The sequence below is a fragment of the Eumetopias jubatus genome, unplaced genomic scaffold (assembly GCF_037043125.1).
Source record: "Eumetopias jubatus isolate StellerSeaLion01/CBP00866 unplaced genomic scaffold, mEumJub1_p1.0 scaffold_17, whole genome shotgun sequence".
Lineage (NCBI taxonomy): Eukaryota > Metazoa > Chordata > Mammalia > Carnivora > Otariidae > Eumetopias > Eumetopias jubatus.
The window spans coordinates 77,743,531-77,767,444 of NW_028274823.1; the positions used below are offsets into that span (position 1 = coordinate 77,743,531).

At 39.1% G+C, this 23,914-nt stretch overlaps 1 protein-coding gene across 1 annotated transcript in view; it reads left to right on the top strand.

Annotated features, from left to right (window-relative positions):
• The window catches only part of RYR2 (ryanodine receptor 2), a 424,890-nt gene that overhangs the window by 151,502 nt on the left and 249,474 nt on the right, over nucleotides 1-23,914 (top strand). Inside the window, exons 22-23 of the mRNA XM_028104495.2 lie at nucleotides 5,617-5,776; nucleotides 8,811-8,958. Coding sequence (XP_027960296.2) covers nucleotides 5,617-5,776; nucleotides 8,811-8,958 — 308 coding nt within the window. The remainder of the gene's footprint in view (nucleotides 1-5,616; nucleotides 5,777-8,810; nucleotides 8,959-23,914) is intronic.

Here is a 23,914-nt window from a genome sequence, read left to right on the forward strand (position 1 = left end):
GCTTTCTTCTGTCTCATTGTTAGTGCATAATGCACATAATGCAACTGACTTCTGTGCATTGATTCTATATCCTGCCACGTTGCTGAATTTCTGTTGAGTTTTCGCAATTTTGGGGTGGAGTCTTTCAGGTTTTCCACATAAAGTATCATGTCATCTGCGAAGAGTGAGTTTGACTTCTTCATTGTCAACTTGCATGCCTTTAATTTATTTTTGTTGTCTGACTGCCAAGACTAGGACTTCTAGCACTGTGTTGAACAACAGTGGTGAGAGTGGGCATCCCTGTCATGTTCCTGACTTTAGGGGAGAAGCTCTCAGTTTTTCCCCAATGAGAATGATATTCTCCATGGGTTTTTCATAGATGGCTTTTATGATATTGAGGTGTGTTCCCTCTATCCCTACACTGTGGAGAGTTTTAGTTAAGAAATGGTGCTATATTTTGTCAAATGCTTTTTCTCATCAATTGAGAGGATCATATGGTTCTTGTCCTTTCTTTTATTAATGTGATGTATCATGTTGATTGATTTGCAAATGTTGAACCACCCATGCAGCCCAGGAATAAATCCCACTTGGTCATGGTGAATAATCCTTTTACTCTACTGTTGGATCCTACTGACTAGTATCTTGGTGAGTATTTTCGCATCCATGTTCATCAGGGATATTGGTCTGTATTTCTTCTTTTTGATGGAGCTTTGTCTGGTTTGGGGATCAAGGTAGAGCTAGCCTCCTAGAACGAGTTTGGAAGTTTTCCTTCCCTTTCTGTATTTTGAAACAGCTTCAGAAGAATAGGTATTAGTTCTTCCCCTGGGAAGCCATCTGGCCCTGGACTCTTGTTTGTTGGGAGAATTTTGATTACTGATTCAATTTCTTTGCTGGTTATGGGTCTGTTCAGGTTTTCTATTTCTTCCTGGTTCAGTCTTGGTATTTATACATCTCTAGGAATGCATCTGTTTCTTCCAGATTGCCTAATTTGGGGCATATAGTTGCTTATAATATGTTCTTATGATTGTTGGTATGTCTTCGGTGTTGGTTGTGATCTCTCCTCTTTCATTCATGATTTTATTTATTTGTGTCCTTTCTCTTCTTTTTGATAAGTCCGGCTTGGAGTTTATCGATCTTTAATTCTTTTGGAGAACTGGCTCCTAGTTTCGTTGATCTGTTCTACTGTGGTTTTGGTTTCTATTTCAATGATTTCTGCTCTAATCTTTATGGATTCACTTCTGCTGGGCTTAGGCTTTATATGCTGTTCTTTCTCCAGCTCCTTTAGGTGTAAGTTTAGGTTGTGTGTTTGAGACCTTTCTTGTTTCTTGAGAAAGGCTTGTATGCTATATACTTCCCCTTTAAAAGTACTACCTTTGCTGCATCCCAAAGTTTTTGAACAGTTGTGTTTTCATTTTCATTTGTTTCTATGAATTTTTTTTTTACTTCTTTCATCTCCTGGTTGACCCATTCATTCTTTAGTAGGATGCTCTTTAACCTCCAAGTGTTTGAGTTCCTTTCAAATTTCCTCTTGTGACTGAGTTCAAGTTTCAGTGCATTGTGGTTTGAAAATATGAACGGAATAATCCCAGTCCTCTGGTACTGGCTGAGGCCTGATTTATGACCCAGTATGTGCTCTGTTCTGGAGAGTGTTCCATGTGCACTTGAGAAGAATGTGTATTCTGTTGCATTAGGATGGAATGCTCTGTAAATATCTGTGAAGTCCATCTGGTCCAGTGTGTCATTCAAAGCCCTTATTTCCTTGTTGATATTATGCTTAGATGAGCTGCCCATTGCTGTGAGTGGGGTGAAATCCCCTACTATTATTGTATTATTATCAATGTGTTTCCTTAATTTGGTTATTAATTGATTTATACAATTGGCTGCTCCCAAATTAGGAGCATAAATACTTATAATTGTTAGATCTTCTGTTGGATAAACCCTTTAATTATGATATAGTGTCCCTCTTCATCCCTTACCACAGTCTTTGGTTTAAAATCTAATTTGTCTGATATGTGGATTGCTGTCCCAGCTTTCTTTTGACGTCCATTGGCATGATAAATTGTTCTACTCCCCCTCACTTTCAATCTGGAGGTGCCTTTGGGTCTAAAATCCATCTCTTGTAGGCAGCATATGGATTGGTCTTGCTTTTTATCTAGTCTGATACCCTGTGTCTTTTGACTGGAGCATGGAGCCCATTTACATTCAGAGTAATTATTGAAGGATATGAATATAGTGCCATTGTATTACCTGTAAAGTCCCTGTTTCTGTAGATTGTCTCTGTTTCTTTCTGATCTGTGTTACTTTTGGGCTCTCTCTTCACTTACAGGATCCCCTTTAATATTTCTCGCAGGGCTGGTTTAGTAATCATAGTTTCTTTTAGTTTCTGTTTGTCCTGGAAGCTCTCTATCTTTCTTTCCATTCTGAATGACACCTTAGCTGGAAAAAGCATTCTTGGCTGCATGTTTTTCTCATTTAGTATCGTGGATATATCATGCCATCAGCCCTTTCTGACCAGCCAGGTCTCTGTAGCTAGGTCTGATGCCAGTCTGATGTTTCTACCGTTGTAGGTTAAGGAGCTCTTGCCTCAAGCTGCTTTTAGGATTTTCTCTTTATCGCTGAAATTTGCATGCTTCACTATTATATGTTGGGGTTTTAATCTATTTTTATTGATTTTGTGGGGGCCCTCTCTCTACCTCTTGGACTTGAATGTCTCTTTCCTTCCCCAGATTAGGGAAGTTCTCAGCTGTGATTTGCTCAAATATACCTTCTGTCCTTCTCTCTCTTTCTTCTTTCTCTGGGACCCCAATAATTCTAATATTGTTTCGCTTTATGATATCGCTGATTTCTCAAAGCCTCTCTTCATGGTCCATTAGTTTTTTTCTCTCTTTTCCTCAGATTCCTTCCTTTACATCATCCTGTCTTCTGTGTCACTCACTCACTCTCTCTTCTGCCTCATTTACCCTAGCTGTTAGAGCATCCAATTTAGAATGCATCTCAGTTAAAGCATTTTTAAATTTCAACCTGATTAGATTTTATTTCTGCACTAAGAGATTCTCGAGTGTCTTTTATGCTTTTCTCAAGCCCAGCTAGTAACTTAATAATCGTTATCCTCAATTGCAGCTTTTTACTTATATCCATATTGATTAGGTCTGTGGCAGAGAGTATTACTTCTGGTTCTTTCTTTTGTTGTGAATTCTTCTTTCTAGTCATTTTGCCCAGAGAAGAATGGATGAACGAGGGAACAAAATAAAAAATATCAACCATGACCCAAGCGAAATACCCACTAGACAAAGCTGAAGCGGTCTGAAACCAAAAATGAAAAGAAAAAAAAAAAAAAGGAAAAAGATTATACTCTCCCAGATGGACAAAACAGGGTGATCTACCTGGTCCTGGGTGTATTTTGCTCTGTTAGAAGACCCTAAATCCCAAAATTGCAAAGAAAGCAAAACTTTATACACACACACACACACATACACACACACAAAATAAAATTGAGTACACTGAAAGGAAGCCAAAAATGAAGAATATAGCTATAAGATGTAAATGTAAAAATGGAAGTTAAAAAAGAAAAAAACAAAGAGTTGCTAAAATAAGAAATGAGTTGAAAAGGAAAAAAGGAAATTATAAACTGAAAGGATAAAAGAATCGTGGGAAAAAAACCTCAAATACTATATACTATTTTCCCCTAGCACAGGAGTTTTGCAATTCTGTGTGCTTGGTAAACTTGGTATTCCACTGATGTTACAGCTGGTTTTCTGGGGGAGGTACCTGTTGCGCTGATTCTCCGGTGTCTTTGCCTGGGTGGAGTTGCACTGCCCCTTGCCGGGGGGCTGGTCTCAGTGTAAGGTGCTTTGGGTTGCTCTGTGTGGCTTTTATTCCCTGAAGTCTTTCTGCGCCCCATTAGAAGATGAAAATAAAAATGGCCGCATCCCAATCTCCAGCCCAAGCTGAAAGATCTCGGCCCCCTAACTTAAGTAAACCTTTAGGGAAAAGCAGTCCTCACTTTTGTGTGCACCGAACTCTGCAGACTCCTTCAAAGCACACCGTGCTTATCTTCTCGGGGGGAGAGAAGAGGGTTCTCACCGGCCTGCCACTTGCAGGACCTCCACACAGAGAGTGGTCCCCGATTGTACTGCCATTCACGGTTTATGGCAAACTGAGCTGAGAGCCCACTCCTGAGCTCGCTGACCATAGCCAGTTTCCCTGCTCCGGTGCTTGGGAACTCTGCCCGCTCAGGCACCCCCATTCTTTCCGTGACCCTGGGGATCCTGAGACCACACAGTCCCACCTAGGATTTTGCCCTGCTTTGCCATCTGAGCACCTTTAAGGCAGGGATGTCTCTCACTGGAGCAGATTTTTAAAGCACTGATTTTGTGCTCTGGGGCTCTATCTCTCTCCGGTAGCTGGCTTACAGAGGCTCCCTCCCCGTGCTGTTTATCTTCCAATATATCCCCTCCAATTCACTTTGCACCTCCTACCTTGCCAAAAGTGGTCACTTTTCTATTTGTAGAATTCCAGCAATTCTTTTCTTACATCTCAGGTTGAATTCATAGGTTTTCAGAATGATGTGATAGTTACCTAGCTAAGTACAAGGCACCCGATGAAACAAGGTTCCCTACTCTTCCATCTTTCTTCTCCCTACTAATTCTTTCAAAAACTATAGATCAAAAGGCTGATTATCTGCCATGCACTATTTCAAGTATAATGGCAGTTAGAAAAATGGATTAGAAACAAATCCTGACCTCAAGGCTTAGTTGATAATAGGGAATATAACAATGACAGAAGAATGTAAGAGAAGCAGCTATAAAATAGGTTTTGTTGGAATCTCAGTAGTTAAATAGAATGAGGTGACTCTGTGCGTGTCTTTGGGGAGCAGGACAGTATTATGTACCGTGTATGGTACCGTGTATGTACCATGCCCCAATATGTACATACTGAAAATTTTATATTTTCAATTTTATATTTCTTCCAAAAGATGAAAACCTATACTTGTTTTAGTACTTTCTCTCCATTTCAGAGTATGGAAGTAGTCTCTGGGAAGAGTTCCTTAAAATCCAGGCCTTAATAATTTTCTGGATGATTAAATATCTGGGATTTTCTACTCTGTCTTATCCAGAGACTTCCTAAATTCTATAACTAGGAAAAGCGAATAGGAAAATAATTTATAAATGCATTAAAATTTACCTATAGAATAATAAACAGCTAGTATCTGTAAAGATCCACAGATTTATTAAATATGTAAATATACAAGTTAATATAACATTTATAAGTTGAAGAAAATGAGAATAAGAAGAGAAATCCATCAGATGTTTTCATTGGTAACCAGTATTTTGGTTTGTACTATAGAAAAGCCTCATCAGTTAGGGACTCAATAAATCCTTCTCAACTTTGAGAGATCGGTAAGTTGTCTCATTTCACTTTTATTGGTATAAAAATGAAGACCATGATTGTGTGGCCTTTCTACCTAATGAGTTATTAGCTTAAGTGAAGGGTTCCAGGCTTGCTCACCAGTGGTAACCACGTGGTTAAATGAACCATTAGAGGTAGGTGGGGCCATAAAAAGACTGTTACAGGGATTTTTAAGCCTTGCCTTTTTCAGAAAGGCCAATTTTATATTTCTTTTGTTTTGCTTTGTAGTTACCAGCTGACAAGTGGGTATAAGCCTGCCCCAATGGACCTGAGCTTCATCAAACTCACCCCATCTCAGGAAGCGATGGTGGACAAGTTGGCAGAAAATGCTCATAATGTGTGGGCCCGGGATCGAATCCGGCAGGGCTGGACTTACGGCATCCAACAGGTACATGGGAATTTAGCTTGATAGCATGGAAGCTGAGATTTGCTTAAGTGGTAATCAGCATAATTCCTAACAGGAGAGATTAAATAATGACTGTTTTGAAACTCAGATACATATCTTCATGTACATATGCACTGACATACCTGTTCAGTGCTGGACTCAAGAAGTCAGATGACCATAACCCTGAGTGTTCACATGAGGTACACAGTGAATTTTAACTAGAACAGTCATTTATAACGTGGTTTCATGGCATTTCTCTCTCTGAGATTGTATTTAAGGAGAAACTTTTGAAATATGAGACAGTTGAGATAAAATAATAATAAAAGAGGTCCACAGTTCCTCATTCAAAAACCCCGGGGTCAGATGAATGTCAGAATCCAGATATCTTTCGGTTTCCAGAATGGCGATACGGTGATACATTACATGTTTCTTAGCACCCTCAGCGGGACAGCAGAATGTAAATTACTATTTGTTCAGCACAGTGTAGGCATGATAATACCAAGAGGGATAAATAAAGCCTATAAACAGGCTTGCATCAATTCAGGTCGTGTTTTACCACCAACTGAGTTTTTGTTAAACTTAGTAAAGGATAGAGTTTTCTGAGGTTTCTGGATGTTAGAGGCATGGATCTCTATTAATGTTGGTGCTAGCGGGAGTGACTAACAGTCATTGAGTACATCCCAAGGCAGCATAGCAGAGGGGCCGAAGAGCAAATTTGAGCCTCGCCTCTGAGTCACTGTGTGACCTTGGGCAGGCTACTTAAATTCTCTGCACCACTGTCTTCCTCATCAGTAAGTGATTTAATGTCATTTTATAACTTACATATGAGAAAGGCTCATAGCAGTGCCGGGGCCCCACCAAATACGTACGGCAGTTTGCTATTCAATTAGGTGGCAGTCCCCATGTCTAGAGTTTTACACATATTCTCTTTAACTCTGACAACAGTTCTGTGAGGGAGGGATTATTTTTATTCCCAGTTCACATATGGTGCACGGGGAGCCTTCTTGGGAGCAGTTTGCCCAGCGCTACACAGTTAGCAGGTGGCAGACCTGCTTGGGATCAAGCCTTCTGACTCCAGAGCCAAAATTCTTCACTTCCTTGTTGCAGTGCCTCTTGCCAGCTCAGTTTAGCCTTCCTTTACTTAAAATTCTTTAGGACTAAAATGGATTCTTACTTACAGGCTTAGACTGTGGTCCAGGAAACAGCCTAAATATTGGTTTGAAAAGATGAACTTCTAAAATTCTTCTAAGCCACTGACTTCTTGCTATTGGGAAGGCTAAAGAAACATTGAAGAGCCTTGATGTACCTCATAAAATATATTTTTATATTGAATAAGCTGGTTGTAACTGATGAGAATGTCAACACTACATCTGCTCCAGCATTGTGTGTGTGTGTGAAAGAGAGAGAGAGAGAGAGAGAGAGAGAGAGAGAGAGAGAGAGAGAACCTGAACCTTATACACCAGAAGGATCAGGGGTCCACACTGGCTGTCTGCAAAAGGAGGGCTTACCTGCCTTGAAGACCACGTAGCTCTGTCAGACAAACCAGGATTTCCCTGAGGTCCCTCTCTTCTGGGGGTGGGGGTGCTCCTTCCTGTGCATGTGGTTCCTCGTAAAAACACAAGGCTCTCTTTGAACCTGCCGGAATCATTTCCCCATTCCTTCCCCCAGGTTGCACCCCATCCCTCCACCACATTCCCCACTGACATAGCCCATGTTTGCCGGATTATTTGAATGAATGTTGTCTTGAATTTTCCATCACCTTCCATCACCTTAACATAATCTAGTTTAGAACTTCACTGAAAGTCCTTGAGAGCAGTTTCCTTGAATTACCCTCTTCTCTGTCTCTCTAGCACAGCTGCTTTCAAACCATGACTGTGCATTGAATCCCCTGGGGAGCTCCTTTTAACAGAGTCCCAGGACACCATCTCTAGAGAGGATGATTCATTCAAGGCTTCAGACTTTCTACAGAGGAAAAGTTTGGGGGCTAAAACCAAGTGGAAAGGAGTGTGGGGTGATGTTTACACTGTTGATTTATTTGGGGTGGCTTTGGAGTGGTGCTCCCCGCCAAACAAACTAGCTGATCTTGACCCCGCAACTGTGTCAGTTCATGTTCATGTATTCAGGAGCAGATATTTAGTACGAATTTGCTAGAGACCTGGGGAGAAGACAGTAGGAAAAGCTTTCTTTGCTCCTACCCAACCAAGACAAACCCCATCCACCATGTAGCGTATTTGTTTTGAGAAGGTTTGGGAGGATCCACAGCCTCCTCATTCGTAGTCGTGCTCAGGTTAACCTGAGAATTGAGAATGCTTCCAGAAACCTAGAAAGTCCGACAAAATCTGCAGGAGAGTCTCAGGGAGTGGATGGAAGGAAGTGATTTTTTTTGCCGGGATAGTAGGATATCCAGCTTTCTTGCTTTGCCAACACCAGTTTCATCACATTTAAAACCTGGAGCCTCTTTTGTCATAGACAAATCATAAGTTTTGTAGGTTTTTCAGTACTTTGGCTATTAACTGGCTTCACAGGTTGATGGAGTCACCCTAATGCATATTGTTCAGGCTATTTGAGTTCATAGAATGGCTGTCTTTAACACCCTGGGTTTTTCCGAGAAAGAGACAGCAGCCATGTGTTGTTTGTAGACTAAAATCACCGAGAGGTGACCAGTGATCATTTGGCTATTTTTGTAACAAAGACTTGTCTGTCAATTGTGCAAGGAAATTCTGTGTTCTTTAAATTCACCCACTGCCTTGTGACCCCAGCAGATGGAAGATGATGGAGAGATCCTTCCGGTTCGCTTTTGTTATTATTGTTTTTTACTTTTCTTCTCCTGGGGAGGGCCTACACTTACTCATTTGATTCCATCTTTTATATTGCTAGGGGTTCAGTAACTTCTGTTACCTGAGAAGACTAAGGTGGTAGGGGAGGGGCAGCTTTTACCTCACGGGCTTCTCATTCTATTGTATTAGGTGGCTGTCATATTTCCAAAACAATTGCTGTAGTACTGCTTTGATGACCAACATCTTTTCTCTTCCTGTAGGATGTAAAGAACAGAAGAAACCCTCGCCTGGTTCCCTATGCCCTTCTAGATGACCGCACCAAGAAATCCAATAAGGACAGCCTCCGTGAGGCCGTGCGCACCTTGCTGGGATATGGCTACAACCTGGAGGCGCCAGATCAGGATCATGGTATTTTTTAAAAAGGTTTTATTTATTTATTTGAGAGAGAGAGAGATAGAGAGAGAGCATGAGCAGGGGGAGGGGCAGAGGGAAAGGGAGAAGCAGCCTCCCCACCGAGCAGGGAGCCCGATGCGGGGCTCGATCCCAGACCCCTGGGATCGTGACCTGAGCCAAAGGCAGGCTCTTAATCCACTGAGCCACCCAGGCCCCCAGGACCATGGTATTTTGGTTTTCCTTTCTTCCTCTCAGCCTGCAAAGTTGTGTAGTAGTTCTTCAAAGCCAAATAATTAACTAAAAGTGGGGAGTATAGGATGAGTCCTTTGGGATGTCATCTAGTTTGTAATTTAGGCCAGTGGTTTAGAGCATTTTTTTTTCCTGAAGGACACTTGAGGGATTAGACTCCTCTCCCATTTGAGTGTCTCAGGACCACAGTGTTTCTGCCGGGGGAAAAAGTGGGGTTACCTTCCCAAAGAGTTTGAGGTGAGCAGTTAACTCTCTTAACTCGGGTTTTGCCCCCACCCGACCCCACCAGTTCTCCTTCAAAAAAGAGTTGGTTTAATTGCTTTAGCTAGTGTCTTCTGAATCTTCATTATTTTATACTCATACCTATAGGTAATTGTAACTAATTAGTGCAACATTTTGCTTTAAGATAAACACATTAGAATAGGTATTCAATAAATTTGTGTTGAAGAAATGGGTTTTCACATGTCTTATAAAGAACACATTTCCCTTTAAAATAATACATTTTAAGAATATAGTTTAAAATATCAGTATCAATTCCTTTATCCTATGCCTGAAGTTTGAGTTGGTATGAATATCCATATTTTAAAATTGGCAAAGTGAAATAAACAATGTGTGTTTCCTTATAGTGCCTATATTTTTTTGATAGAAAGTTTTTAAAAAATGTATTCTTAATATTCTCTAATGACCAATATCTTCAGTGTTGTATCTGTGCATAGAAATCCAGACTGTAAGTAGTAATAATAGCTAATGTTTATATACTGCTTATCATGTGCAACAAGTATTTCTGAGACCTTTACAATTACATAATCCTCACAGTAGTAACCCTATGGGGATGGCCCATGCATTATGCTCATTTTACAGATTAGGAACCTGAGATTCAGAGACTGCTGTGCCTTTCCATTTACTATGTTGTCGATGCAGAATCCCATTCCCAGGCATTCTGATTCCAGATTTCAGTCTCTGGAGTTGATTCAGTATGTAGTTAACATCTTAAGAGCTCTTAGTAGATATTGAGTCCTTACATTTGCTGCAAATAAAATTAGATATTCCCTTGATAACAATAATATTCGTAATTATAATATAACTCCTTATTTTCTCTTGAGGTCAGTTTTATAGCAACAGATATTTGGTAAACCCTTATTAATGAGATGCTATCAGGTATGAAAGGTACCAGAAGGATCCCTGTCTTAAAGAGTCTGTAGTTCACATGACCACTGGAATGGAAATACACAATACAAGGCTTCTAAGCTAAGACGTAACAGAATTACTGAGTAGTATTCTATTCTAATAAACCGTAAGTTTTTTTATCCATTCTTCTGTTGATAAGGATTTGGATTGTTTCCAGTTTTTGGCTATTATGAATAAAACTGCTATGAACACTTGTAGACAAGTCTTTGTGTGGACTTAGACTTTTCATTTCTCTTTGGGTAAATATCTAGGGAGTAAAATTAGTGGATCATGGGACAGATATAGTCTTTATAAGAAGATTCCAGATGGTTCTGCGAAGTTACTCCCATGACCAACGTATGAGGGTTCCAGTTGCTCCCACATCCTGGCCAAGAATTGGGTAGTGAATCTTTCTGATTTTAACCATTCTGGTAGATGCAAAATGGGATCTTACAGTTTTAATTCTCATTCTCCTCGTGAATAATAATGTTGAAATTTTTTTCTTATACTTAATGTCCATTGGTATAAGTGGTCTTTTTTCTTTTTCAAATCTATATCCGTTTTAAAAATTGGGTGGTTTTGTCTTTTTATTGAATTTTAAGTATATATAATTGTAAGCATATATATATATATATATATATATAAATTTTCTGGATATAAGGACTATGTCAGATATTGGAAATAATTCCTCGTAGTTTGTGGGTTGTGCTTTCATTTTCTCGTGAGATCTTTCAGAGAGCAGAACATTCTTAATTTTGATAAAGTCCTTTATGATTTTTTTCCCTTTATGGTCATATATTTTATGTCCTGAGAAATCTTTGCCTGTGCAAAAACAAAGATTTTCTCTTATGCTTTCTTCCAGAAGTTTTATTATTTTACTTTTTCGTTTAGGTCTATAGTCTAATTTGAGTTGCGTTTTGTTTGTGATGAGAGAATAGGTCAAGGTTCACTTTTGTCCAGGTGGATATCCAGCTGTCTCAGCACCATTTATTGGAACAAATTATCCTTTCCTCATTAAATACCTTGGCACCTTTGTCAAGTATCTGTTGACCATTGTGTTCTATTGATCTATATGTCTATCCTTAAGTCAGTACCACACTACTGTCCTTATTATTATAACCTTATAAAAAAATCTTAAAGTCAGGTAAGGTAGGTCCTCTAACTTCTTTAAGAGGTTTTTCAGTCTCCTTTTTTCTTTGCATTTCCTTATAAATTTTAGATTCCACTTATAAATTTGGTTTTGATGGGATTACAGTTGACTATGCAGGTCAGTTAGGGGAGAATTGACATTTTAACAATATTTAGTCTACTAGTTCATGAATGTGGCATAGCTTTCCGTTTATTTTGGTCCTCTTTAATTTGTCTCCTACTTTCAGAGTAGAGGTCTTGCCCGTTATTTTTTAGAGGTATACGATATTTTGGAACTGTCATAAATGAAACTAGTTTTCATTTCATTTCACCTTCCAGTTGTTCACTGTGAATATGAGAAACACAATTAGTATGTATATATTGTTATTATATCCTGTGGTCTGGCAGAATTCATCTTTTTTTCTTTTTCTCTTTCTCTTTTTTTGTGTATAAAGTATATAGGATTTTCTACCTACATAACCATGATGTCTCCCCCCACCCCACAAAAAATTTTACTTTTTCCTTTATAATTATCATGCCTTTTTTGTCTTTTGACTTAGTGAACTCGTTAAGACTTTTACAGTGTTTAATATACGTGGTGAGAGAGTTTATCCTGCCTTGTTCCCAGTCTTAAGGGAAAAAGTCTTGATGTTTCACTATGAAGTATGATGTTAACGGTAGGTCTAGATGCCCTTTATCACAGTGAAGAATTTCCTTTTTCTTCCTAGTTTGATGGGAGCTTTTATCATGAATGGGATGTTGAATTCTGTCAAATACTTTTCTTTTTTGCCATTTATTGAGATGATTATATATTCTTCTCCTTTATTCTGCTAATACTGTGAATAACACTGATTTTTGGATGTTAAAATAAGTTTGCATTTCTGCAATAACTCTACCTGGATGTATTATGCTTTTTTATATATAGCTGGATTCTATTTGCTATTTTGTTAAGGATTTTTGCATATATGTCATAAGGAATACCGATACGTAATTTCCTTTTCTTGCAACATCTCTTTGTCAGTTATTGATATGAGAGCAATAATGGCTTCATGATATAAGGTAGGAAATGTTCCCCCTGTTTTCTGAATTCGGGTTAGTTTTGTATTCTTTCTTACTTTAATGTCTTATAGAATTTATCATTAAAACTGGGCAAACAAAACAAAACTGGGCATATCATTTTATCTTTTAGGAAACTTATTTGATTATGAATTCAATTTCTTTAACAGCTTTTATGGGAGATATTTAGATTTTCTCTTCTTATATCAGTTTTGATAAGTTATACATTTTCAATAAGTTAATTTCATTTAAATTGCCATATCTATTGGCATAAAGCTGTCCTAATGTCGCCTTATGATCCCTTTGATGTTTATAGGGTCTCTAGTGGCGCTTCTTTTTATTCTTTGTGTTGAGAGTTTATGTTTCTCTCTCTCTCTTTTTTTTTTAAGAATTTATTTATTTATTTTGACAGAGAGAGACACAGCGAGAGAGGGAACACAAGCAGGGGGAGTGGGCGAGGGAGAAGCAGGTTTCCTGCCAAGCAGGGAGCCCGATGCGGGGCTCGATCCCAGGACCCTGGGATTATGCCCTGAGCCAAAAGCAGAATCCCAATGACTGAGCCACCCAGGTGCCCCTATGTTTCTCTTTTTTGGTCATGGTCAGCCTGCTTAGGGATTTATTGCTTTTATGAATCTTTCTAAGAGTGAATTGATCTTAAATGTATTTTTTTGATTAAACTTTCAGGTACTTATTTATTCTTCCACATTACCAATCATGGATTATTATGAGTCAGTTCTCATAATTATGAGTGTCTATGTCTCCTGTCTCCTTAGGATAATAACAGCACTGTTGAGAGACTGTGGCATCCAGTCTCTCAGACTTCAGTCTTTGGTTAGTGTTAGAGCCCCTGGCTTCACAGCCCCATGAGCGCTCTTTAACGTGACCTACTAACTGTACATTTTAATGAAGAACTGGATATATTTATATGATCCCAAGTGTTGACAAGGATATGACACAAAAGGAACCCCATGTGTTTTTGTTAAGAGTGTAACTTGGCAAAGGTGATGTGTGAAAAGCTTGTATTATATAGAAACCATGAATATGTCCCAGAAAATGCTACATACACTTGGATGTAGAAACACTCATGTATAGGTCCAGACAGGCGTGTGTAGGAATGCGTTTATTACAGCATTATTTATGATCATGAAATCTGGAAGCATCCTATGTGTCTATTTCTGGGAAATATCATTAGATAAAAATAATAGAAATGTTAAAAAAATATAACATGGGCGCCTGGGTGGCTCAGTTGGTTAAGCGACTGCCTTCGGCTCGGGTCATGATCCTGGAGTCCTGGGATCGAGTCCCGCATCGGGCTCCCTGCTCAGTGGGGGGTCTGCTTCTCCCTCCGACCCTCTTCCCTCTCGTGCTCTCTCTCATTCTCTCTCTCTCAAATAAATAAATAAAATCTTTAAAAAAATAAAAAATAAAAAAACATAACATGCAGCAATTCAGAAGTGGTGATCATGAAGTATGGGATAGAGCAGGAATATAATACCATTAATATCATTTCTAAGTATTCTACAGCTTACAAGAATACAAACCATCCAAGGAAAAACAGCGCACATATTGGAGTAATGCCAGTGATGGAGAAAGGAGTGAGGAAGTGTATTTTGTGATCAAGGATTAAGAAAAAGCAAAACAAAAGCAATAGAGGAGACTTACACAGTCCAACAGAATAATATGAATGAGCTGAATACTGTAGTCTCTGTTTGAGCTCCCAAACACATATTCATACACACACACACACCCTCTCCCACACATACTTATACAAACACAAACACACACACACACACACCCCAAAATAAAACAAAAATCAGATTAGATAACATCCTGGCATTGGAGCTGGTTAAAATTACGATGGTACATTCATACAATGGAATATTATGAAGCTGTTAAATACAATGCAGTGCTAATGGGAAACAATTGCAAGTGTTTCTTATTAAGGTTAAATAGCAAAGTCATGATGAACTCTGCGAAGAGCATGGTACTATTTGCGTTATAAGGAAGAATATACGTAAATGCTTGCACATGCACAGACGGACCCTGGATAGACACAGAAAACAATGGTAACAGTGATTGCTTCTAGGAAAGATAGCTAGATAGCTGACAGACAGCTGTGGGAGGGGAAATTTACATTTTGCCACATATCATTTCTTTTAAATTTTATACTCTATTTGCATTACCCATTCAAACAAACAAAATAAATGCACTGTTAAAAAAAATTATGGTTGACATACAAGAAAGGGAGTGCATTTTACCCTGTACAAGGAAATGTGCAGTATATGCCGGAAAAAAATAACTAGTGATGGTTATATTTTAAAGACATTATTAGTCAAGGGCATAGACTGTGTCAGTTACAACTAATATATTCACTTTTAGGGATAACCTTATTCCCTGGATACTGCATAAGATGTTGCCCTTATGACATATAATTTTACAGTATTTACAACCATAATACAATTTTGTCTTCTTCACACCCTTGTGAGGCAATGTATTGCTACCTTACAGTTACCTACTTTCTTGTTGCCTATGTGAATTTAAAGAAGAAAGGGAAGGAGTTCATATTTATAAAATCCATGTTTGGGTTTAATGTTACTTCCATATTTCAAATCATCCTCATTTCCATTTGCTTTTAATACATAGTTATGGAACATCTGTGCCTAGTTCTGGGGATTCAAAAATGAGTAAAACCGTTTTTGCCCATAGGTAGCTCTCAGGGGAGGCAAGGAAGAGAGACTAAATTGTCAACACTATTATGTGGTATAAGAATTAATGCTCAAGTGTCCCAGCAGAGGGTTTAACTAAGCTTGGTGATGTCAGAGCAGTCTTCACAGAGGAAGTATGTTGGTTATCTATTGCTGTGTAACAAATTTCCCCCGAAAACTTAATGACTTAATGAACATCTCAAGGTTTCCATGGTTTGGAATTTGAGAGTGGATTAGTCAGGTAGTTCTGGATCATGGTCTGTCTTGAGGTTGCTGTCAAGTTGGTCAGGGAAATGGTCATGAAGACCTCAGTGGGGCTGGAGGATTTGCTTCTAGGATAGCTCGTTTGCATAATTGTTGGCCAAAGGATTCAGTTTCTCTCTGGCTTGTAGCAAAAGGCCTAAGTTCCTTGCCAGTAGACCACCTCATAGAGATGCTTGAGTGCCTTCACATAGCAGCTGACTTCCCCCAGTGTGAATAAGACATAGTGTGTGGGGGAGGCATCAATGCCCATTACAGTTACTTCTACCATATTCTGTTTGTTACAAGTGAGTCAGTAAAGCAGCCCACACTCAAGCCCACACTTTTTGAAAGGCAATGTGACAAAATATTTGCAGACATGTTTAAAAGTAGGTAAAGCTACGGTAAAATTTAGAAGGATAAATAGGAGTCAACCAAGTTCCATGTATTCCAAGAGAATGCTGTGTCTAAAAGCTTGGAACCACGAGGGAGCATTGCACATGGCGATTTCACCTTTGTGTGGCTAAATGTAGAGTCTGAGAAGTGGCAGGAAATGAAGTAGAGGAGGCAGTGATTGGAAGAAAAAATAAGAAAGGTTTCTCTATTAAAAAAAAATCTAGTGACTCTTGGGAGAATGGGTTGAATGTGAACATAAGTGGAGGTGAGGACAACAGTTTGGCTATAAAAGAAGCGTAGATAAGGAGTGTCGAGTCCCAGGCTTTGGCAATACTGTTCACAGAGAGGACAGACTCATTCTATGTTTAGAAGTAGAATCAGCAGAAGGACAAAGCGGGTGTCAGGGATGGTTTCTGGGTTGGTAGATGTCAAGTGCATCCACCTTCACAGGGAACACGGGAGTCAGAGCAGATAGAGATGGGATATTGGGGAGATTCCAAGTTTGACTTTAAACATGTTGAGTTTGGGGTGCCTGAGTGGCTCAGTCGGTTATGCGTCTGAGTCTTGATTTCAGCTCAGGTCACGATCTGAGTTGTGCTGTACATGGAGCCTGCTTAAGATACTCCCTCTTAAAGATTTCATTTATTTATTTATTTTTATGGGTGGCATTTGGACATTTTTTTATGCTCAGGGAAAGAACCAGCAGAAAGTAGGAGGTTGATGATAAAGGAAAGGAGCTAGAGGAAATGTAGTGTCTGAGAGGGTGGGGGGTGAATTCAGAGCATGGATGAAGGGACTGGCCTAATATAATAGGGAGAACATCTGCGCCCCTAAAGAGGAAAGAGATCAGGATTGAAGAGAATGGAGAAACCTGTTTTCATGGAAAGTCAGGACAAAGCACAGGGAATTCTTGCTACGTGGGTCCTATTTTCTGTTGAAATATAAAGTGAACTTACTTGCTAAGGGGGCAGGAGTGGGAGAGGGCTGGGCTGTGTTGGAAGCCTTAAAGAGAACAGTGAAGATTTGCCATATGTAGACTTCTAGGTTGGCTTTTCTTTTTCTTTCCTTCAGCACTATGTATATGTCCTGTCACTGGCCTTCTGGCCACGCCCCCGCCCCTCGTGTTTTCTGATGAGACACTAGTTGTTACTCGTATTAAAGATCCTTGTATGGGATGCCTTGCTTCTCCTGGTCCTTTCGAGATTCTTTGTCTTTTAGTAATTTGATTATAATGTGTCTAGTGTGGATTTCTTTGAGTTTACCCTACTTGGATTTTGGTGAGCTTCTTGGAACTATAAATGAATATCATCGTATTTGGAGAGTGATCATTGTTTCTTTAAATATTCTTTCTGCCCTTTTCCTCTCTTCTGCTGAGATGTCCCTTATGTGTATGTTGGCATACACATAAGGTGTCCCACAGGCCTCTCTGGCTGTTTATTTTTTCATTGCTTTTCCCCCCTCCAGTTTTTCATACTTGATAATCTCAGTGGATCTATCCTCAGGTTCATTGATTCTGTCTTTTGCTAGCTTAAACCTACAAGTGACCCCTCTAGTGGGATTTTATTTTCAGTTATTGTACTTTTCCAGAATTTCTATTTGGTTCTTTTTTATAATCTCGGTCTCTTTATTGATATTCTCTATTTGGTGAGACATCATTCTCATGCTTTTCTTTTGTTCTTTAGACATGGTTTATTTTAGTTCTTTGAACATTTTTAAAATAGCTAATTAAAAACCTTTGTCTAATAAGTCCAGTATCAGGGACAATTTCTGACTCCTTTTTTTCCCCTGTAGGAGACATACTTTCTTGTGACTTTGTATGTCTCACTCTTTTTGTTGAAAACCAGATATTTTAAACAATATAATACAGCATCTCTGGAATCTCCCCTTACCCGTGGTTTGTTATTATGCTTGTTGTAATTGTCAGTCATTTGTTTGTTTAATGACTTTCTTAACTAGTTTTGAACACTTTTTTTTTTCTTTTTTATGTGTGGCCCCTGGAGTCTCTCTTTCATTAGCCTCATAGTCAACTAGGGATTGGGCAGAGACTTCTGTAAATGTCTGGCACTTACAAGTCTCCCAGTCTTTGTTGAGGGAGAGGCTTTGTGTGCCTGTTGGGACAAGCCTCCAACATACCACCAGGCAGTCCTCACTTTAGCCTTCACTTACTGCTTGTGCAGAGCCTTAAGGTATCCCAGTAGTGAGAACTCATGGGCTTCTCGGGTCTTTCCTGAACACACACACACACACACACACACACACACACACCTAGGCTCAGGCCTGAGTGTGGCAATCTGGATTGCCAGGATTACACTGGAACTTTTCACAAGCCACCATGGACATGTCATTCCTCAGCTATTCTTTTTCAATTTTTGGTCATCTTAACGCTTGCCTCACTAGTGGTTACTGAAGCCTCAAGCAGCTGCAGTGCTTAAAAAAAAAAAAAAAAAAAAATTGCCTCTGATTATTGTCAGCAAATGCCCTTGGGGAAATCATTGTTTGCACTGGGCAAACAAAGGTCAAATAAAGAGAAGCCTTGCAAAAGGGATTTTCCAAGGAACTACCATTAAGGGAAAATAATGATAGTTATCTGTGAATTGAGCTTTGGAGGAATTCTGATTCCATTTTGTTCCCTCTTGAGGCGTCTAGGGTGCTGATTTTCACTGTAATGGAGAGGCTATTGGTTTTCGGTGTGCCATGTAGCTAGAGAGAAGAGGATGGCACCAAAGCAAGTTAAAACCCCAGTAAGCCTGCTGTCCTTAACAAACATTCATCCACTTTGATCAAACAACATGGCCCAGCTTGTTGCCAGACTTTGGCTAATTTCTAGAGCTCTGAAAAGTTGATTTTGACAGTGTTTTCCAGTGTTCTCATTAGTTTTATGGAAGAGGATTTTTGGAGGTCTTTACTCTGTCTTGCTGATGACATTCAACAATAAAAATTAGAAATGGTTGTTTTGTGGGATGTAACAGCTAGTTGAGAACAGATAAAAAGACTGCAGAGAAACATTAATGGTCCCATTGAGATTGGAGACTATGGGCTAGTCTAGTAGTAGCGCCAATCTGCCGTGTGCCTGTGCTTTCCAGCAAGGTCAGTAGCGCAAACAATAGATGTTGAGGAGAATGAAGAAATCAGACAACGGTTGGGTTTGACAGCAAATAAGGAGAAGAGAAATAGGGCAGAAGACGTCAAAGGCTATCTAGATAAGGGAAGCCTAGGAAGAAGTTAATGTGTTCAAGGAGTGAACGTGTTTGTGCAGAAAATGAGGACACTAGAAGGAAAAGGTGGTGATCAGAGGATGGCATGGTATCTGAAAGTTGGGAATTTAGAGAGAACCATTGATTGTTGGTGGGCAAGGTCTCATCGAAGTTCCATGGGCAACAGTTAGGCTAGTGTAGTGTACTCCGCGGGAAGGCTGAGATCCTGTTTCTTGTGCACCACTGTGTCCTGGTATACGATAGAATGCCGACCTCATCGTAGGGATTTGACTGTTCTTTATGGAAAATACATAAGAAAGATTTATTTTTTTAAAGACTTTATTTATTTATTTGACAGAGAGAGACACAGCGAGAGAGGGAACACGAGCAGGGGGAGTGGGAGAGGGAGAGGCAGGCTTCCCGCGGAGCAGGGAGCCCGACGCGGGGCTCGATCCCAGGACCCCGGGACCATGACCTGAGCCGAAGGCAGATGCTTAACCCACTGAGCCACCCAGGCGCCCCAAGAAAGATTTATTTTCTAAGTGGAGGAATCAATAAGGGGAGAAAATGACATCTGAGTTGGGTGTGGAAGGGATCAAAATGTCAACAAGTAGAGAGTAGATGAGAGCATTTCTGCCAGAGGGAAATTATATCTGATGTAATTAAGTATAGAAAGATTTGAGGGACGATTGGTAGTCTCATCGGGCAAAATTAGGAGCTGTAAGTGGGGAGAAAGCGCTACTGGTTGAAGGTGAAGGATTAAGACAAAATAGGGAATATCTTGAAAGGCCCGCTAAGAAATGTGGATAAATTTGTGCAAGGAATTCTAGCCTCAGGAAGTTTTAAAGCAAAAGCTTGATGTGTGATCACAGTTTACAATAGCAATATAACTATGGCAACAGTGGGAAGGAACAGATTGGAGGGGGAGAGTGCTCGGAGATAGACCAGTTGGGAAGCTTTGGAAAATTTGTGATTTTCAGAACAAGGATGGTGAACATGGAAATTAAAAGATAGATGGGAGAGATTTTATAGAATAAAGCAAAATAAATCTGGTGATTACTGAGATAAGATTAAAAACATAACTGGCTGTGTTGCCCTTGCTGACATTAAAAAGAAAGGGCTTAAAAATTTTGATGAAATTGAATCTAACCCTATGAACTTAAATCACGGGTTATAATTTGTTTTCTATTCATCAGCTTACATATTACACCTTGAAGATGAACTCAGTATGCGAAACATACTAACTTTGGAGTATTGTTCTAGATAACATTTTAAGACATTTGAAACACTAAGTTATTCTTCCCGCAGGGTTTTATCAAGGTTTGAATTGTTTGATTAGAAATAATACCAGGAAGTTGAAAGGATGACTGGTTAGTATCAATAATTTTTAAAATTGTTATGTAAACACACCTGAAGGATATGTGTAAAAATTTTTTTAGATATCTATAAAATTTTTAGAGAGACTAGCCTGCCTGCCTTTATAGCTTATTATAAGTAACTTACATTTTTTAATACATAATTAGATCTTGATTGCCCCCTAGTGGTAAGTATCTTTTAAAGGTAGGGTTTGGAGTACAACATGTATGGATGCTTTAGGTCCTATTTGGTCAGTCATTAGTATGTGCCCTCTTTGTGCCAGGATCCCTGGGGTCCTGGGAACACAGGATTTTATCAGGCCTTACCATTTATCTTGAGGTGGTTTGTTAAAGGCACAATTCCTGAGTTTCTTCTTTGAGTATCAATATCCTTGATAAAATTCGCCAGGAATACGTGGGCTAATGGTTCATTTTTTTTTTAATGTCAGTTATTGTTATGTTCATTATAACAATAGAAGAAAATCATCTATACATACTTACATGAGCTAGAGTCACCTACCAAACTTATATGAATGTGTAGTGTTTAAAATTAAGGAAAGCATAAGAATTGCATATTTGTGGGGAGAGCTCTATGCCTTTGAGACTAACACTGCTCATTAGGTATTTGTCTGGGCTCCTATGTCCAGGCTCAGGAAAGTCTTTGTTCCTAGATATACTCTCACAGGTACTTAAAGAACACCTACTTTGTGTCCAGCTGATTGATGCCACAGGGTATGCAAAATAAATTGTTACAGATTGCCTGGGATCTTTTTTTTTTTTTAACTTCTGTAGATCCAGATTTCCATTTAATGTTAGTATTTTATCAAGAAATAGAATGCTGAACTGTTGCTTCTTGCAACCATGTTTGTAAGCTGCCCTAAACTAATGTAAAAAATATAGAATAGGAACCATGGATCATACAGACGTTTGGAGGAAGATCCATGGAGGTTACAAGTCCCTTGCATAATGGTGTCTGTGAATAGCATGTGCGTTTCCAGTTCAGGTTGAGTCTCATCAATGAGTGTAAGAATAATGCGAGAGCTAAGGTCAGGAAAAAAAAAAAATACCAGGACCAAGAAATTCTGCATTGTTGCCTGTGATTGCCACACATTTTCCAAATGCTGCCCCCTATTTTCATTATCTATATGTAGAGATTTTTCGTGGTAAATCTTATTACCAATAGAAATTTGTAGTGGCTTTTTAAGGAAATGATCTGTTACATTTTTTTAATAATTTTGTATTGTTATGTTAATCACCATACATTACATCATTAGTTTTTGATGTAGTGTTCCATGATTCATTGTTTGTGCGTAACACCCAGTGCTCCACGCAGAACGTGCCCTCTTTAATACCCATCACCAAGCTAACCCATCCCCCCACCCCCCTCCCCTCTAGAACCCTCAGTTTGTTTTTCAGAGTCCATCGTCTCTCATGGTTCGTCTCCCCCTCTGATTTCCCCCCCTTCATTCTTCCCCTCCTGCTATCTTCTTCTTCTTTTTTTTTTCCTTAACATATATTGCATTATTTGTTTCAGAAGTACAGATCCGTGATTCATCGATCTGTTACATTTTTATACCAAATTTGCCTTCCAACATACTTGATGTAAGCTCATATTAAAATTTGCTTGCTTTCCTTGAAAACACTGTGCATGTGAGTGGGGTCCAATGGCCTGGAAACATAAAAAGGGAAAAAAGAACTTGTGAGGTTTTTTTTTAGTATTTTAGTTTTCTAAAGAACAATATTTTATCCTTAGAAAATTGGGAGTTTAATTTATTAGTACATACTAGAATACAATGTATGATTTTATCTGCAAATGTTGACATAATTAAAAATATGGATAACTACACGGGAACTTTTTTCTTTCATGAAAAGTAACTTCCAAATGTCCATGTGGATCTTGGTTCAGTATTCTGTGTGCCTTAGAGTAATCCAGGGAAGGTTGCAACCATGACTTAAGGAAGTAATGGATCAGTGTGCTGTTACTTGAGGAAATATTACATCTGAAAATCTGACTTTTTTTTTTTTTACTATTGCAATATTTAGAATTTTTTTTTTTCAAGTAGGCTCCACACCCACTGTGGGGCTCGAACTCATAACTTTGAGATCAAGCCTCGCATGCTTTACTGACAGCCAGCCAGGTGCCCCTGGGCTATTTTCTTAATTGCAGTAACTGCCTCTAAGTATCATAAAATCTGATCATATTTTTTTCCTCAAAAAGCAGTTTGCTCTCCTATCTCCCAAAAATCATTGTTACTAAGTAACAGACATAAAAGTTTTTTATCCTTCACCATAGAGATGTTTCTCATTCAGGTTCCTGTCCACCCCCAACTTGAATGTATTAGAAACAAACTTTTTCCTCTTCAGAGGATTCCGTACATGCAGCATGCTCCATATACTATTATGAATGTCTTATTTTTAAACTATTAATGCATTTATTTTTCAGCAAGATGTTTGAATGCATTGCATGGTGTGTGTGTGTGTGTGTGTGTGTGTGTGTGTGTGTGTGTGTGAGCACCCATGCAAGGTGGCGTTTTGAATTTGAGGCTGTCACTGCTAGAGACATGACAGTTGCTTAGAGCAGACTAGGTTGTTAGGGGTGTGCATGGGTGTGTAAGTGGTGGTGGGGGAGATGGAACAACAAAAGTTTTGCCTATTCAGAAGCTTAAGCTTTTAACCAGCTTTTGAAAGATTTATCAAGAGATACAGTTCACCTGTATGTCCTGCAATCAATAGAAACATCTTAGCCCATTGTTTCTTGATGCCAGTCTAATCTTCAGTAGATGATCTGGCTGTGTGTTTATTGGCAAGTTTATTTGAATTATTTTTATATTTCTTGTTTGTTCATATCAAATCATGGTTAAGCTGATATTAAACTTCTATTATTTATAAGGTCTTTCCCATCTCCTGAAAGGAAAACAGATGAGAGCTAATATTTAACCAGGACCTGTTGATTCTGTGCCTGCTATTGGAGGCAGAATGGAAAGAACAGGGGCTGTAGCATTAGGCAGCTCTGGAATTCTTCCATCTGTTAGTTGTGTGACTTTGGTCAATGTCACTTAAATGTTGCCTTCTGTCTAACCCAGATCTTAGCTGAGCTGACAGTTTATCCTTTGACATATCAACTCAGTGGACCCTTGTCCTCATGCCCTGTGATTTTCTAAGGACTTAAGTACTCATGGCTGTCCTGGCTCCAGGCCCCTTGGTCTGAGGTTTTGTACTCCTGGCATTTTCAATCCATGTGCGTCTTATTTTTACATATACATATGCCCCCCCCCCCCCCCCGCCTCTTTGCACCACACTGATCCTTGATGTTGGACTTGGCCCTTTTCTTTTTCCCTCAAAACTTAAATGCAACATTTGTATGTGTAGCACATTATGATGAAGGTGTGAGATATTAGCAGAGCTTTGCTCTTAGCCATCCTGTCTGGGAAATTAGTCAATGGTTACCCTTCTCTAGTATTTATCTCTTTACCTTGTTGCT